The 18,037-nt window shown below is 36.1% G+C and overlaps 1 protein-coding gene across 5 annotated transcripts in view; it reads right to left on the reverse strand.

Moving 5' to 3' along the window:
• FAM117B (family with sequence similarity 117 member B) overlaps window positions 1-18,037 on the reverse strand; it is a 91,784-nt gene that overhangs the window by 28,289 nt on the left and 45,458 nt on the right. For all 5 annotated transcript variants that reach the window (XM_089915937.1, XM_089915938.1, XM_022567439.2 and 2 more), the window contains exons 2-4: window positions 13,599-13,750; window positions 4,456-4,548; window positions 3,226-3,339 (exon numbers count right to left, since the gene is read on the reverse strand). In XM_089915937.1, the coding sequence (XP_089772063.1) occupies window positions 3,226-3,339; window positions 4,456-4,548; window positions 13,599-13,750 (359 nt within the window). The remainder of the gene's footprint in view (window positions 1-3,225; window positions 3,340-4,455; window positions 4,549-13,598; window positions 13,751-18,037) is intronic.

Below are 18,037 nucleotides of genomic sequence, written 5' to 3' on the forward strand. Positions count from 1 at the left end.
CTTATTGACAAATAATGCTAAGTATCTTTTTCACATACTTACTGGCTATTTGTATATCTTCCTTGGAGAACTCTCTGTTTAGATCCTTTGCCCATTTTTAAATTGGGCTGTTTGTCTTTTCATTATTGAGTTGCAAGAGTTCTTTATATATTTTAGATACAAGTGCTTTATCAGATATATGATTTATATATTTTTTGCCTATTTTGTGGAATGTCTTTTCACTGTTTTGATGGTGTCCTTTGAAGCACAAAAGTTTTCAATTTTGATAAAGTGCAATTTATGTACTTTTTCTATTGTTGCTCGTGCTTTTGGTGTCATATCTAACAAACCATTGCCTAATCCTATGTCACATTTATGCCTATGTTTTCATCTAAGAGCTTTTAGTTTTAGCTCTTATATTTAGGCCTTTGACCATTTTGAGTTACTTTTGTACAGGATGTGAGGAAGGTAGATATATTTTTTAAATCATGTTTTAAAGGCTAGAATTGGCCTTATCTTTTACTCCTATGTCTCCATCATTCCCATCTCATCAACCATCAGCTAACAAAGTTTAAAAACTCAGACTCTGAAGTCAAAATGCCTAGATTAGAATCCCAGTTCTGTCTCATATGACCTTGAACAAGATACTTGATCTCTCTGGGCCTTAATTCCTTGCCTGTAAATTGGGGATAATAACAATCTCCACCTCAAAGATGAGGATTAAATGCTAATAATATATACAAAAGTAGAGTAGACTGCTTCCCATATTGTAAGCACTTAATAGACTTCAATTATTAATTATTAGTTTCTAAATATCACTCAGGTTTGTCCACTCTCTCCAGCTCCACAATTTCTACCTTACTTTAGTTCACCATCATTTCTTACGTGGATTATAAATCTATTCTCAAATGGTCTCCTGCCTCTAATCTTGTGTTCTTGCAAATTCATTCTCTACTCTGAACCCATAATGATCATGACAAAATGTGTATCTGATCACCTATCAACCCCCTGAATTGTAGAAAATAGTTCTCTGGTGCCTCAAGGACAAAGTCCAAATTTCTTAACAACTGAGACATGAAGACTTTCAGATCTGGCTACTATTTACCTCTCTAGCCTAATCTCTTACTACCACCCCTACCTGAAGCCATGATTTCTTATACGTCCAGAAAATTGGCTAAATTCTACTTATCCTTCAGGGACCACTTAGACACCATTTTCTCTAGAAGTCTTTCTAGATGGCTCATGGCCAGTCCAAGGATAAATATCCCTTCTATAGCACTCTGAACACTCCCTGATCAACACACTCAATACACTGTGTAAAAATTAACTGTTTACTTACATCTATTTGAGATTTGGTGGGGAGAAAGCCCCAATATTTCATTTATCACTGCATCCCCTTATGAGTACTACAGTACGAGTTATATGGCAACATTTAATAAATGTTACGTGGATGGAGGAATAGCCTCAAAGCATACGTATCTCAAATTGGTACTTTCTCCACAAGAGAGAGAACCCACTAAACAAAGCCACACCCATGACTTACTGAATGATATTTTCATGTTCACAGTCTCAAAGTTTCAATTAAATATGAATACTACTACCATAGCTATCATGATGCACACGTGCCTGATCTCTGATTGGCTATTAACACTAAAGCAAGTCAAGTAGTCAAAATGTTTGTTGTGTCAAGTGTACAAAAGTGAAGCTACATGAATTTATTTTTCAAGTTACTATATTTTCTACCCCTCACCTTCTCCACAGAGACATTTTAGAATTAGACAAAAATGAAGTTCATGCAAACTTCAATAATCTTTATGAAGCAAATTCAACTTGCAAGGGAAAAAACGAAGAAAATTTTGGATAATTTTATTGCTTTAATTGCTAATTTTAATGCAACTTTAAAAAAAATCACTTCAGAAAGTTATAAACTGCTAAAACCCATCACTTAATTCAATAAAACTCAATCTTAACCTCTATTCTACTTGGAGTAAAAATATGGATTGGAAATAAGCATTGGACTTATCTCGTAGAAACACATCTAAATTATTTATGGATGAATTAAAGAGAAAGTGGAAGGTTGGCAAATTCACCTGTAAAACCATGTGGGTCTGTAGCCTTTGAGAGTGAGCAGAATAACTAGTATTCCAACTTTGACAATTATTAATCTATTCAAACTTTTCATTTCTTGTTTTGTCAATTTTGCATTTTCTATTTCTCCAAATATAAATGCAGTTTGTTTAGGTTTTTAAATGCGTTAATGTATATTCGTATGTTATAACTAAAAATGCCTTATATATGGAAAAAAGCTATTGGAAACTACAATCAAACTATAAATTTGTGGAATCAAATTTGACCCATGGGGCTTCCCTGGTGGCACAGTGGTTGACAGTCCGCCTGCCGATGCAGGGGACACGGGTTCGTGTCCCGGTCTGGGATGATCCCACATGCCGCGGAGCGGCTGGGCCCGTGAGCCATGGCCGCTGAGCCTGTGCGTCCGGAGCCTGTGCTCCGCAACGGGAGAGGCCACAACAGTGAGAGGCCTGTGTACCGAAAAAAAAAAAAAAAAAAAATTGACCCATGCATCAATATTTTAAGACACAATTAATTTAAAAAAATATGTACCTCTACCCATACCTTCTCTTGAAAACAATCCACATACACTTGACAATCATCAGAAGCTATCAACCTGTAAGTGGAGCTGGCAAACTATTTCTTGCTCTCTCCTTGCTAAGGGACCTCATCTAATTTCAATTCAGTTTAAGAGAAATGCTCTGTGAGTGAGCCATCAGGAGCATTTCATAGAGTTCAATTAAAGAATCAAAGCAGTTAAAGATTTTCCCTACTAAAAGACTTTATGCTCCAGGTATCATTACCATCCTCTCTCTTCACATGAGGAAACTGAGACTTAGAACAGGTTACTTATCCAGGGTCTGGTTCCACAGCCAATGATTATGTCTATTATTCTGCCTCCAATATACTAAACTGATAAAGACGAAAATATAGTAAACCAAACTATGTAACTAGCTATAATTCCTAGAAGTCATATCACAGATCACTAAAGGAAAATATCATTTTGTCAACTTAATATTCTGGGTTTTTTTTAAATGAAGGCTGTGATTCAGTATTTAATCACTGTTTCAAATATAGTTTTAGACATTTTTATCCTGAACAGTTACCTATGAAATAACATATCACCAGGAAAACAACAAATCCCTTGTCTGGATTTTATGGTATCTGTGCTCCTACCTGATACTGGTTAATAGCTGCATGGTTGCCATGGAATGGAGACTGTCTTTCTTTATCTCGATGATGCCGACTGCTGTGTTTACTTCTCTGCAACTGCTGGCGTAATTTTGCAATCTGAAAAAGGGAAAAATAACAAGTATGTCAGAGTGTTTTCCACATTACATAAAACATACCCATGCTTAATAAGAACTAGTAAAATTCAGCCTTAATAAATCTCTTGAGTTTTTAAACCATCCCACAAAAATCTGATTTATTGTAAAAAATTTATATATATATATCTATATACACATATAGATATACACACACACATCTGTATATGCATAAATGTATATCTTTCTTTCAAAGAAAAAATTATGTTCCAACACTATTCTGAGCCTTTAAGCTTCCCAAGTACTAAACAAATGAAATTTTTAGCATTTAGAATAAATTATATTATACATTATAGCTTTCACAAAGAATTCAAAAATAATGATAAATATTCTCTCATTTTACTTACGAGTCACATTTTATTTATAATTAGATTTCTTTAACAAATACCTAACCTTCAACAGCTCCAAAAAGTAAACAGTATTATTTAAAAACCAACTCAAGCTCCCCAGGCTCTGGGAGGTTCCTGGAGATGTACTGTCCACTGAGCATAATAAAATTATGAATAAACATAATAAACATCAGCTCTGTTAAAAAAAATCAACTCAAGCCATGAAATGCATTCAGATACAATCTGTAAATAACAAATACAATTTCAATCAATATCCTATTTATTCTTTGACTGAATTTTTCTGTTTTATTGCTACATTATGTATAAAATGCAAATGTCCTAATTATAGGCACAAAAATGTTAATCATAGCATAGGGCCATAATCAACTTGGTTATACTGGGTTACTGAAATTCAGAAATACTACCACTGTATATAGAAATAGTAAGTGTGAATTTGTTGTATCACTACAATCTTATACATTTGATATTTATATTAACAGCTATGGACTCTCATTAGAAATAAAGAAAAACATATAATCAAGTAACTTATGCATATATTTCCCCATTCAAATCTTTATTCAACATAACTGTTTTTCTGTTATTTCTCAAGTAAACAAAACCACCAAAAAAAAACAAAAAAAAAATTAAAAAACAATGGAAACTGACAAATCTTTGCTGCTCACAACTTCAAGGAACTAGTCAACGAAGGGATCAAATTTCCACACCCACTTCCTTGGAACCATTTCTCTGACCTCCTTAAGTTGATCTGTGCTGCCCCACGACGCTGAACGCTTGTGAGACCCTTTCTTCTTTTCAGAGTACTCTTCAGCCCATGCACTCTCTGTCTATAATGGGAAAAAGAAGGAAGAGGTTTTAATAAAATAATTAATCATTTAACAATAATGAATGCCACATTTGCGACAACACAGACGGACCTTGAGGGTATTATGCTAAATGAAGTCAGACAGAGAAAGACAAATACCATATGATCTCACATGTGGAATCTAAAAAGACAAACAAACAAACAAACTCATAGAAAAAGAAATCAGATTTGTGGTTACCAGAGCTGGGGGTCAGCAGAGGGGGAATAGGATGAAAGTGGTCAAAAGGTACAAACTTCCGCTGAAAGATAAATAAGTACTGGGGATGTAATGTACAACCCAATGGCTATAGTTAACACTTGCTGTATCGTACATCTGAAAGTAGCTAAGAGAGTAGATCCTAAAAGTTCTCATCACAAGAAAAAAGAAAAGTTTTTTGGTAACTCTATGAGGTGATGGATGTTAACTAAGCTTACTGTGGTGATCATTTTGCAATATATGTATGTCAAGTCATTATGCTGCATACCTTAAACTTATATAGTGCTATATATCAGTTATATCTCAATAAACCTGAGAACATTTTCCCTTTCTAAAAAAAAAGGTATACCATATTTTTCTATTACAAAATACATTCCTATTACAGAAAAATTAGATATTAGAAAATATTTTAAATAACACAAATTACCCATAATTTTTAGTATCAGTTACTTAATTGCAATATTTTAGCCTATTTCTTTCAATTCTCTAATAAAAATTAGTTGTTGTTGGTTTTTTTTTTTTGCTGTACGCAGGCCTCTCACTGCTGTGGCCTCTCCCGTTGCGGCGCACAGGCTCCGGACACGCAGGTTCAGCGGCCATGGCTCACGGGCCCAGCCGCTCCGCGGCATGTGGGATCTTCCTGGACCGGGGCACGAACCCGTGTCCCCTGCATCGGCAGGCGGACTCTCAACCACTGCGCCACCAGGGAAGCCCAAAAAATTAGTTATTATTATATAATTATAAGCATAGCATTTTTTGAACAAATGCATACTAATAATAGCTAACATTCCTGTGATCTTACTATGTGCTAGGCACTGTGCTTTATGAAAGTACAGTGAAAGGTCTTCACTGTATTATCTGATTTAACACATACAAAAAGTTCTACAAGTTCTGCAGATAAGGAAGTTGTGACAATGAGAGGTTAGATAAGTTGCCTAAGGTCTCACAGCTGGGAAGTAGCAAAGCCAAAGATATAAACCTAAGACTCCAGAGTTTCTAATCTTAACCTCTAAATTTCGTCTTTTCTTGCTTTAAATATCTGCAGAGTACAGCCTCAAAAATGTTAAATTCTTAGTGGTTACACAAAATCCAGAACTTAAAAACACTGTATCAGAAAAAAATATATTATTCTTGGCATATGAAAATATGCTCAACCTCACCCCATAGTAAGAGAAATGCAAGTTAAAACTTCACTGAGACTGGGCAATTTGATCACATACACCCTCCTCCATTGTTGCTGGAATGTAAAATTAGTACAGCCTTTATGGAAGGTGATTTTGTAACTGCCGTCAAAGTTACAAATGCACATACTGTTTGACAGAACCACCCATATTTTGGTAATTTATACTGCAGATGTACAAATTTACACCATTATGTACAAAATGACATATTATTCGCTATAGCACTGTTTTTATACAAGATTAGAAAAATGTAAATAGAGGATTGGTCAAATAAATTATGGCTTATCTTTACAACAGAATAATACACAGCTATAAAAATGGATAAGGGAATCTACACTGTACTAATACAAAATAATCTCCATGAGATACTGTTAAATGAAAAACTAAAGGCTCGGACTTCCCTGGTGGCACAGTGGTTAAGAATCCGCCTGCCAATGCAGGGTACACGGGTTTGAGCCCTGGTCTGGAAAGATCCCACATGTCGCGGAGCAACTAAGCCCGTGTGCCACAACTACTGAGCCTGCGCTCTAGAGACCACGAGCCACAACTACTGAGCCCGCGTGCCACAACTACTGAAGCCCACGCACCTAGAGCCTGTGCTCTGCAACAGGAGATGCTACCACAATGAGAAGCCTGTGCACCCCAACCAAGAGTAGCCCCTGCTAGCCACAACTAGAGAAAGCCTGCGCACAGCAACGAAGACCCAACACAGCCAAAAATACATGTAAATGTAAATAAATAAATTTTTAAAATACTATTAAAAAAAAAGAAAGAAAAACTCAAGGCTCGGTACAGTATGTATAGCAACTACCTTTATATATAGGAGTGCTAGAAAGAATATACACATGTGTAAAGTACATCTGGAAGAATATACATGGTAACAAAAGAATCTGTTATCAGTGGCTGCCTCATGGGAAGAAGATATCTCTCAAATTTTGTACTTTTATGAATGAATGTATAGCCTATTCAAAACAATACCTCTTTATATATAAGACGGAAAAAAACTTTTAAGGGAAAATTTTTCTGTATGGATAGAATGGTGTCCTTAAGTGAAAACAAAGTTGCAGAAGAATGTATACAATATGCTATCTTGTGTTTAAGGAAAAAAAAGTCACCTTTCTGGGGGGCAACCTCCAGGGAAATAACTGATTAGGCAAGGATCATCAATGAACACTAAAACCATTAAGTGAAAGGTACTAGAGAACAGGATATTCACGAAATGCAAAAAAGTATTCTACAGTTACTTGCTAAATCAAAAAGAATAAAGTATCTCCTTTACAAATATGTAGTATAATTCATAAAATAACAATGTTTTTAAGACCAAAAGAAAGTATGAGATGAACTGTGCTAAATTAAAAGGAAGTGGGCTTCCTGGTTGCACGGTGGTTAAGAATCCGCCTGCCAATGCAGGGGACATGGGTTCCAGCCCTGGTCTGGGAAGATCCCTCATGCTGCGGAGCAACTAAGCCCGTGCTCCACAACTACTGAGCCTGCACTCTAGAGCCTGTGAGCCACAACTAGTGAGCCCGCGTGCCACAACTACTGAAGCCCACACGCCTAGAGCCCGTGCTCTGCAACAAGAGAAGCCACCACAATGAGAAGCCCGCTCACCACAACAAAGAGTAGCCCCCACTCACTACAACTAGAGAAAGCCCGTGCACAGCAATGAAGACCCAATGCAGCTAAAAATAAATATAATTAATTAATTAAAAGGAACTAAGAGAAAGCAAGTACAATGCATGAATCTCAGACTGGATCCTGGTGAAAGGAAGGAAGGAAGGAAGGGATCTTGGGTAAACTTTAACATGAACTGGACTTGGGTGTTACATGATGTTATGTAATTATTAATTTTCCTAGGTAAGCTAATGCTACTGTGATTATATAGGAAATACGCTTATTCTTAGAAGATATATGCTGAAAGATTTAGGGATAAAGTGTCATGACATCTGCAACACACTTTCAGAAAGCAGAGAAACACACACATAAAAATACAAAGATTGGTAAAGCAAATATGGCTGTGTTTAAAACTGTTGAATCTAATGACAGCTGTCATACCCTTCCAATTTTTTGGTATGTTGAACATTTAATTAGTAAAAAGTTAAAACGGGGAAAAAACCCCAGAATCTTAAGTCATATCAACTGACGTTTTATAAAATCCACTTAGGACAATTCCATAAAGAAATAATTCTATCAAAAAGTATTAGACCTTTAATCCATTTTGAGTTTATTTTTGTGTATGGAGTTAGAGAACATTACAATTTCATTATTTTACATGTAGCTGTCCAGTTTTCCCAGCACCACTTATTGAAGAGACTGTCTTCCCTCCATTGTATATTCTTGCCTCCTTTGTCATAGATTAGTTGACCATAGCTGCGTGGGTTTATCTCTGGACTTTCTATCCTGTTCCATTGATCTATATTCCTGTTTTTGTGCCAGTACCATACTGTCTTGATGACTGTAGCTTTGTAATATAGTCTGCAGTCAGGGAGCCTGATTCTTCCAGCTCCATTTTTCTTTCTCAATATTGCTTTGGCTATTTGGCATCTTTTGTGCTGCTATACAAATTGCAAAATTTTTTGTTCTAATTCTGTGAAAAAATGCTATTGGTAATTTGATACGGAATGCATTATATCTGTAGATTACTTTGGGTAGTACAGTCATTTTGACAATATTGATTCTTCCAATCCAAGAACATGGTACATCTCTCCACCTGCTTGTGTCATCTTTGATTTCTTTCATCCATATCTTATAGTTTTCTGAGTACAGGTCTTTTGCCTCCTTAGGTAGGTTTATTCCTAGGTATTTTATTCTTTTTGATGTGATGGTAAATGGGATTGTTTCCTTAATTTCTCTTTCTGATCTTTCATTGTTAGTATATAGGAATGAAACAGATTTCTGTGTATTAATTTTGTATCCTGCAGCTTTATCAAATTCATAGATGTAAGACCAGATACTATAAAACTCTTAGAGGAAAACAAAGGCAGAACACTCTCTGACATAAATCGCAGCAAGATCTTTTTTGATCCACCTCCTAATGTGAAAATAAAAACAAAAACGGGACCTAATGAAACTTCAAAGCTTTTGCACAGCAAAGGAAACCATAAACAAAACAAAAAGACAACCCACAGAATGGGAGAAAATATTTGCAAATGAAGTGACTGACAAGGGATTAATCTCCAAAACATACAAACAGCAGCTCAATATCCAAAAAAAAAAAAAAGGAAGCCCCATCTAAAAATGGGCAGAAGACCTAAACAGACATTTCTCCAAAGAAGACATACAGATGGCCAAGAGGCACATGAAAAGATGCTCAATGTCACTAATTATCAGAGAAATGCAAACCAAAACTATAATAAGGTATCACTTCACACCAGTCAGAATGGCCATCATCAAGAAATCTACAAACAGTAAATGCTGGAGAGGGTGTGGAGAAAAGGGAACCCTCCTACATTGTTGGTGGGAATGTAAATTGGTACAGCCACTATGGAGAACATAATGGAGGTTCCTTAAAAAACTAAAAATAGAGCTACCATATGATCCAGCAAAACCAATCCTGGGCATATATCTGGAGAAAACCATAATTCAAAAAGATACATGTACCCCCAGTGTTCATTGCAGCATACAAGCACTATTTACAACAGCCAGGATATGGAAGCAACCTAAATGTCCATCAATGGAGGAATGGACAAAGAAGATGTGATACATATATGCAATGGAATATTACTCAGCCATAAAAAAAGAATGAAATAATGCCATGTGCACCGACACAGATGGACCTAGAGATTGTCATACTGAGCAAAGTAAGTCAGACAGAGAAAGACGAATATCATATGATATCGCTTATATGTGGAATCTAAAAAAATGGTGCAAACGAACCTACTTACAAAACAGAAACAGAGTCACCGATGCAGAAAACAAACTTATGGTTACCAAGGGGCATGGGGGGGAGGGAAAAATTGGGAGATTGGGATTGACATATGCACACTACTATATACAAAACATAACTAATAAGAACCTACTATATAGCACAGGGAACTCTACTCAGTACTCTGTAATGACCTATATGGGAAGAGAATCTAAAAAAGAGTGGATATATGTATATATATAACTGAGTCACATTGCTGTACAGCAGAAACACAACATTAAAAATCAACTATACTCCAATAAAAATTAATTAAAAAAAATAAAAATGGTTAAAGAAAAAAGTATTAGACCAACAAATAAATGCAGGAAGTATGACAATAGAGTTAGAAAAATCATCATTTGGAACTACTACAGTAATTGTTGATTCAAGCAAGAATCATCAACGAATGCCAAAACCAATGCATGAAAGCTTGTTGGGGAACAGGATATTTACAGTCTCAAATATTTCCCCACAGACTATGTACATACAGTTACAAAGAGAATCTGGTGGGTCAAACTTAACATTACTGACATCGGGCACCTCTTGATGCACATGAACAGAGAGGAACACACAACACATATAGTACTCCTGCCAAAAATGTTATTACTGAATCTAACAGTTTAAAAAACAGATAAACCCAGGCTAAGAAGATTCAACAAAAATACTAGCTTGCATTCTTAAAAATATCAATGTCATGAAAGACAAAGAAAAGCTGAGAAACTGTTCCAGATTAAAGGATTCTAAAGAAACATGATATCTAAATGCCACCTGTGCTCCTTCACTGGGTCCTAGCTTACGGGAGAAACTGCTACAGATAACATTATTGGGGAAACTGAAAAAAAAATGTGTCTATGTATCACATATTAAATAGTAGCATTGTATCAATGTTAAATCTCCTGAATTTGATAATTACTTTGGTAATAGTTTTTAAGTCTTTGTTCATATACATCCTGAAGTATTTGAGAAGAGTCAGAATTTAATTATTAACAATTAGCAAATAATAACAACAGTAATAATAACAATTATATATACACAAAGAAAACAAAATATGCAAAAATGTTTATTGGTAAACATAGGTGAGGAGTATAGGGTGTTCAATCTACTACTCTTGGGACTCTTCTATAAACTTGGGACTTTTTCCCCAAATAAAGTTTTTAAAAATTAGAGAAATTACTAAAGATATTAATTTTAAGTATAAAAATACAAGGAAAAGCAAAGGAATATAAAAGTCTCCTATAGATTTAAGAACAAATTAAAGATGAGAACAAGAATATTAGTTGGTAAGGTAAAAATAAGCATAAAGAGCAAAAGACAGCTTTGTTAATTTCAGTGATAAGATGTTCAGGCAGGAAAAAATACTCGGCAAAATCATTAATTTTACTTAAACTGCTACTTCAAAAGATAATTGTTTTCTTTGTTCAACTAAGAAGCTGTGCCTTTATTATAAGACACTCAGGTATTAATAAAAAGTAAAACTGAGTTTTAATTAAGCATGTTTCAATTTTGTTCAATTTTACATTGTATACTGGAAAGCTATTATGCGTCTTCTAATGTATCAGGCACTAGACTAGGTACTGAAGTTAGAGAGTTTTTATTCTGAAAGAGTTTTTTCTAGGACAGAAGGAATAAATAGCCAATTATGATATGTGATGACTGAGGTTCCCTAAGAAAGGCACCTAATCCAGACCTGGAAGGACAGGGAAAGTAGGTAAGCAAGGTTCTATAGGATCGGGGGAGGCTGCTATAAGCATCAGAGTGTAAGCTGTCCAGGCAAATGGTGGGAAAGCGTTCCAAACAAAAGAAAAAACAGGAACACCAGTCAAGTGGTAGCCAGAGCTAGGTCACAGCAACTTGTCCACAGCTGTGGTCACAGCCACAGCTAGGTCACAGTAACTCAAAAGACTTACTGAACTGCTTCTACAGATCAAGGGGCTCCCAACGCCTTATAAGAATGTATATTCTTACCGGTAAGACAAAATATCTCAACACACTGAACCTGAAACTACAGAGCAAAGAAAGAGGGTTGCAGAAATGTTCAAGGAAATGCACCCATACTAATTTAAACACGACCTGTGGATTAAGCAGAAAGCAAGTAGAGACTGTATTCATTTCCTTTTTTTAAAAAATTTTATATTGGAGCATAGCTAATTAACAATGTTGTGTTAGCTTTTAATTTTATATTGGAGCGTAGCTGATTAACAATATTGTGTACAGCAAAGTGATTCAGTTATACATATACATGTATCTAGTCTTTTTCAAACTCTACTGTATAGCACAGGGAATGCTGCTCAATATTCTGTAATAACCAAAGTGGGAAAAGAATTTGTATTCATTTTCTATACAACATGCCCTAATCTCAGCAAAGTTACAGATTTTGAATAAATGCAGAGTTCTACAGAACTCTTCGGTTTAAAAAGTCACAATTTCAGAAAAGATTCATTACTTTTAATGAGTACAGACTCTGCATTTTCATTTCCGTAGTTGCAACTGGAGTATAACCCTCAAGGTAATTTCGAAACCCAAGCATCTACCCTAACAATGGGGCTCAGTTTCAAGAGTATCAGAACAGAAAACAAACTAAGTCCACCAGGAACATCTGGAATTCTAGAAACCAGTATGTAAATCCAAAAAACACTGCAAAGTGTATTTACTTGGTCTTGTAAAAGGATATTCTCTCACAAAGTGCTGAGATCAAGCAACCATCAGTGATGTAAATTTGAAGTCTAAATCAAGATGTACCTTAGCTGATTTTCAACAATCAGTATAAAGAATCTTTTAACTCTTTAAATGATTTTCTTTCTTCACTAGCCATAAAACTTTAACTGTTCTGCTCATTCAGTCCTTTGCAAATATTCCTTGAGTGCTTATTCCATCAGGTACAGTACTAAGTCCTGAGGATGAAAATACAGAAATGAACAAGCCAGACACAGTTTCTGCCTTCATGGGAGCACCATCTAATGAATATGAGAAACATTAAATAAATGACTAGACAAATATTTAATATTTAACTGAGACGTATCATCAACTGGCTCTATGATTTTGGACTTCAGTTTCCTCATCTGTAAGACTAGGAGGTACATCAAATGATCTCTTAAGACTTTTTTAATTAAAATTTTTATAAATTTAAAAGTACAAAACTTTGCTTCCAGAGTCCCTTTGTCAGATATTTACATTTACAGACTCTACCAGCAATAGCATATAATCCCCATCTTGCAACACACGAAGATTTTTGAGCACAAAAATATAAGGTTGGATGGAAACTAAAGTAATCTTTACTGTAACAGATTTTTAAGTCCAAATTCCGTATATTAAATATCTTGTGATGTTCTGAACTGACTATAAAGAGTAAGTGGGAGGGGAATTCCCTGCCAGTCCAGTGGTTAGGACTCTGCACTTTCACTCTCAGGGCCCAGGTTCGATCCCCAGTGGGGGAACTAAGCCACAGGCAAAAAAAAAAAAAAGTAAGTGGGAGAAAAGTATGTGCATATATTATCTGTATGTATCGGAATTACTTTGGGTACTGTTTAAAATGCACATTCCCAAGCCTTAACCAAAACCTACTAGAGAATATCTGAAGGTCAAGCCTGGGGATCTGGACTCTTGATAAGCTTCTCAGATAATGCTAATACACACTAATATTTTACAAATTTGAGCACAGAGTAGAACAAATAATATTATGAGAAATGGTTTCAGAGTGAAACACTTCAAGATAAGAACTGTAATAACCCTACCTGTGTGGCCTTGTCCCGCATGCAAGGAGCAGCTTGCCCATGACCATCACGAGGCCAGTGCCCTGCAAGGTACGGCGCAGCAAGTGTATCCAGGGAAGAGGTACGGCGGATGATGCTAGAGGGGCTGGAGGAAGGCGGTCTTGCTTTGTCACCTAGAATTAAGACAAATACATTTATTTTAAAAATAGATTAGGGGCTTCCCTGGTGGCACAGTGGTTGAGAGTCCGCCTGCCGATGCAGGGGACACAGGTTCGTGCCCCGGTCCGGGAAGATCCCACATGCCGCGGAGCAGCTGGGCCCGTGAGCCATGGCCTCTGAGCCTGCGCGGCCGGAGACTGTGCTCCACAACGGGAGAGGCCACAACAGTGAGAGGCCCACGTACGAAAAAAAAAAAAATAGAGATAAAAATAGATTAGGAAGGAAACAAAGTAGAAACTAAGTAGAGGTTCGCTAACTTAAATACAAAAAGTGAGTAATAAAAAGAATAAGCTCTTGATTCACACAAACTTTGATGAATCTCCAGAGAATTATACTGAGTAAAAATAGTCAATCTCAAATGGTTACCTGCTGTATGACTTCATTTGTACAACATTTTTGAAATGAGGAACTTTTAGAAATGGAAGAAAGATCAGTGGTTGCCAGGGGTCCACTAATAGATAGGGGAGGGAAGGTGAAGTGGCAGGAGAGAAGTAGGTGTTATAAAAGGGCAACATGCAGGACCCTGGTGGTAGGGAACTATTCAATATCTTGACTGTGGTGGTGAATATACAAACACACAAAGGAGATTAAGCAGTATAGAATTCAACACACACACACAGAAATAAGTACAACTGAAGAAATCTGAATAAGAGCAGTGGATTGTACAATGTCAAAATACTATAGAGTTCTACAAAATGTTATCACTGGAGAAAAAAGGGCAAAGTGTACAAAAGATCTCCACATTATTTCTTACAACTACAATCATCTCTACAAAAAAAAAAAGAAAATAATACAAATGTATATCTATCCATTTAAAAAATGTTCATCTTGGTTTTAAGATTAAGTAGGTATAATATGTAAAATACTCATTTATCATTATACCACCTATACTCAAAAGGATATAAGGCAGCTAAGATAAAGTTATAGGTGAAATTCCATTTTAATTAGCTCTGTAAGGTACATATCTTAATTTTTGTTATAATAAATAGACTGTAAGAAACCATACTAACCAGCCTATAGGAGCTATACTTAAAGCCACATATGCAAATATATTTTCCATTTCAAGTTACAGGATATGTATTTAGATATAAGCCAAAAATAAAAACTAAAAACAAAACAAACAAAAAAGAACTAGAGGTAATGGGAAGTTAGAGGTGATGTATAAAAAAAGAGTCTCATATCTCCATTTTTTTTTTTTGGAAGGGAGAAGGCAATAGGCTTAGGTAATTTATGCTTTAAAATTTTTAAAATTAAGGGACTTCCCTGGCGTTCCAGTGGTTAAGACTCCGTGCTTCCACTGCAGGGGGCATGGGTTCAATCCCTGGTTGGGGAACTAAGATCCCACATGCTGTGCGGCACAGCCAAAATAATAATAATATAATAATAAATTAAAATAAAAAATTAAGAGGTTTAAAAATATCAAATATATGCATGAGTAGGATTATATATTAATATTATCACTCTAGCTTTATATGGTAACAAATACCTTGTTCTTCTTAAGGCCATATATGAAAACACTTTATGACACCTCTCTTCTACTTACTTCTTAATAAGGGTCTTATATAGTTACAAGTATAAAAGTTCAGTTGCTGGTTATGTGACCCAAATAACAAAAGATTCAATTCCACCAAGATAATACTTTTAGCAGCTGTGTCGCTGATAATCATAAAAGTTGTTTCACAAGATGTTCCTCAGATACATAATTTGCTTTCAAAATGGCACAACTATTTCACTACAACAATGCCTAATTGTTTCACTCTGCATACAGTCTTCCTCTTATAGTTAAACACAAAATAAATACAGTACATACCCATAAGTTCAAGGAAGCATGTACCCACATTATTAACTGTGACAAGTGAAAAGCAATAAATATACATGTTCACTATTTTTCCTCTAACTAAAAAATTAATCTCTACTGGGACAGTCACAAGAAGATTGTTCTTGGGCACACACACACACACACACACACACACAAAAGGCACACACACTATGTAAACTGGTGTATATTCATTGAAATCAAATTGTTAAAAGCTGTCTGACACTTTTCTTCCCTGACTATAACATTGCTTCAGCCACCTACCAGTGCACTGATCAAATAGATCTTACTAACAGGTCTGATTCCATTTTCAAGATTTTAAATTATCCAAGTGCCGACTTTTCAACCAGGCCTCCTAAGACCATTAGATTTTCTATAACAAAATGGAGAACAGAAAAGTTATACATGGTCACATGTAAAAATACTAAACATTTTCTCTTTTGAACTCCCTTCATTTAGACATTTTTAAGGGTGTGTGAGCCAGCGCTAAGCCCTAGAAATTAAAAATACTAAGTTACAGCCTGCCATAAAGAACAGAGTGTACATCTAGCTTGTCATCATTCCATTTCAATCCAAGTTCCCAAAATTGACAAGATTTGGTGCCTAATTATGAGGGAGTTTAAGGGGAGGGAGGGAGCCTCAAAGAGTCAAAGATGACTCAAAGAATCCCAACCTACATGAACAAAGGCTGTATTTACAAGGAAGTCCAAAGGAAGAAACTCTTTGACAGCTAACAAGATCCTTCATGATCTGACTTCTTCAGCCTTCCTTTCTTGCCTACACTGCCTCAAATCCCGATCACGCTGAACGACTTGCAGTTCCCAACATGTGCCAGACCCTGCATGCCTACAGGCTTTTGCCTCTGCCTACATTATCCTCATATCCCTTTCCTGGGTTTGGCTAATTCATGTTTAATCTTTCAAACTGCAGTCTGGATGTCTGAACTGAAATTGAAAATTCAGTACAAATGTTTCCTCTGGAAAATCTTACTTGAACAGCCACTCAAACCCCCAAGAAACACATCAACACCTGGGTCAAAAGCCCTCCTGTGTGCTGCCATAGCATGGTTCACTGAAATGGTCTCTTGACTGTCCCAGTGCTCTAGGAGACAGTGAGATTTTGAAGGGCAGGAATTTTACTTCCACCCCCAATCGAATGATTAAAATAATACCTGACATATATGAAGAGAATGACTTCTAATGTTTCTATCAAGCAAGGGCAGGTGCATGCAATAAATTCAGATACTCTTTTGTTAACCCAAAGTAAATCAACAAAAACTAATACTGCATGGTATCACTTATATGTAGAATCTTTTTTCAAAAATCAAACTCATAGAAACAGAGAGTAGGAAAAGTGATTGCCAGGGGTATGGGAAAAACAGGGAAAGGCTGATGAAAGGGTATAAAGTTTCAGCTATAAGATGAATAAATAAGGTCTGAGGTGTAAATGTATAACATGGTGACTACAGTTGATAACACTATATTGTGTAAGTGAAATCTGCTAAGAGAGCAGAACTTAAATGTTCTCTCACACAAACAAAGATAGATATGTGCGGTGATGGATGTGTTAATGAACTAGATGGGAGAAATCTTTTCACAGTGCTTACATATATTAAATCCTTATGAGGTACGCTTTATATATCTTACAATTTTATTTATCAATTATACCTAAACAAAGCTGAGAAAAAGTAAATCAAAACAACAGAAGTTGGGCTTCCCTGGTGGCGCAGTGGTTGAGAGTCCGCCTGCCGATGCAGGAGACGCGGGTTTGTGCCTCGGTCCGGGAAGATCCCACATGCTGCGGAGCGGCTGGGCCCGTGAGCCATGGCCGCTGAGCCTGCGCGTCTGGAGCCTGTGCTCCGCAACGGGAGAGGCCACAACAGTGAGAGGCCCGCGTACCGCAAAAACAAACAAACAAACAAAAAAACAAACAAACAAAAAAACAAACAAACAAAAAAACAGAAGTTCAAACTTGACTTTGTTCTTTAAAAATCAAGTCTTAAAAGAAGTTAGCTACAGCTGGGTGTGGCATTAAAAATTTCAGTCAATGCCCTGGGCTCTGGAGCTCAGAACTCCCCAACCATCTGCACCAGTTCAGCTAGTTCCTGGGTAACTTCAATGGCAGTAGTAGAGCATCCCAAACCATGGCCCTTAGGTATTACATTACAAAGGTTCTACAGACCTTGTTAGATTTAGGTATTTGCAGAAATTGATCAGGTACTGGCTTAAAAGCTATATTTCTTGCTATCCACAAAGTCATTTAACAAGCAGAAGGGATAAACTAGACATATGCATTTGCTCAGAAAGGGGAAAAAAATCTTTCCTTCTTCATGTATAAAAATGATAAATATTTAGTATAAAGAAAGCAGTATTTAAAAAAAAACACACAAAAAATCCCAATAGGCCACCACTCAAGAGATAACCGT

Source organism: Delphinapterus leucas, chromosome 8 (genome assembly GCF_059928025.1).
Source record: "Delphinapterus leucas isolate spDelLeu-1000000601 "Yukka" chromosome 8, BTC_Dleu_Yukka2, whole genome shotgun sequence".
Lineage (NCBI taxonomy): Eukaryota > Metazoa > Chordata > Mammalia > Artiodactyla > Monodontidae > Delphinapterus > Delphinapterus leucas.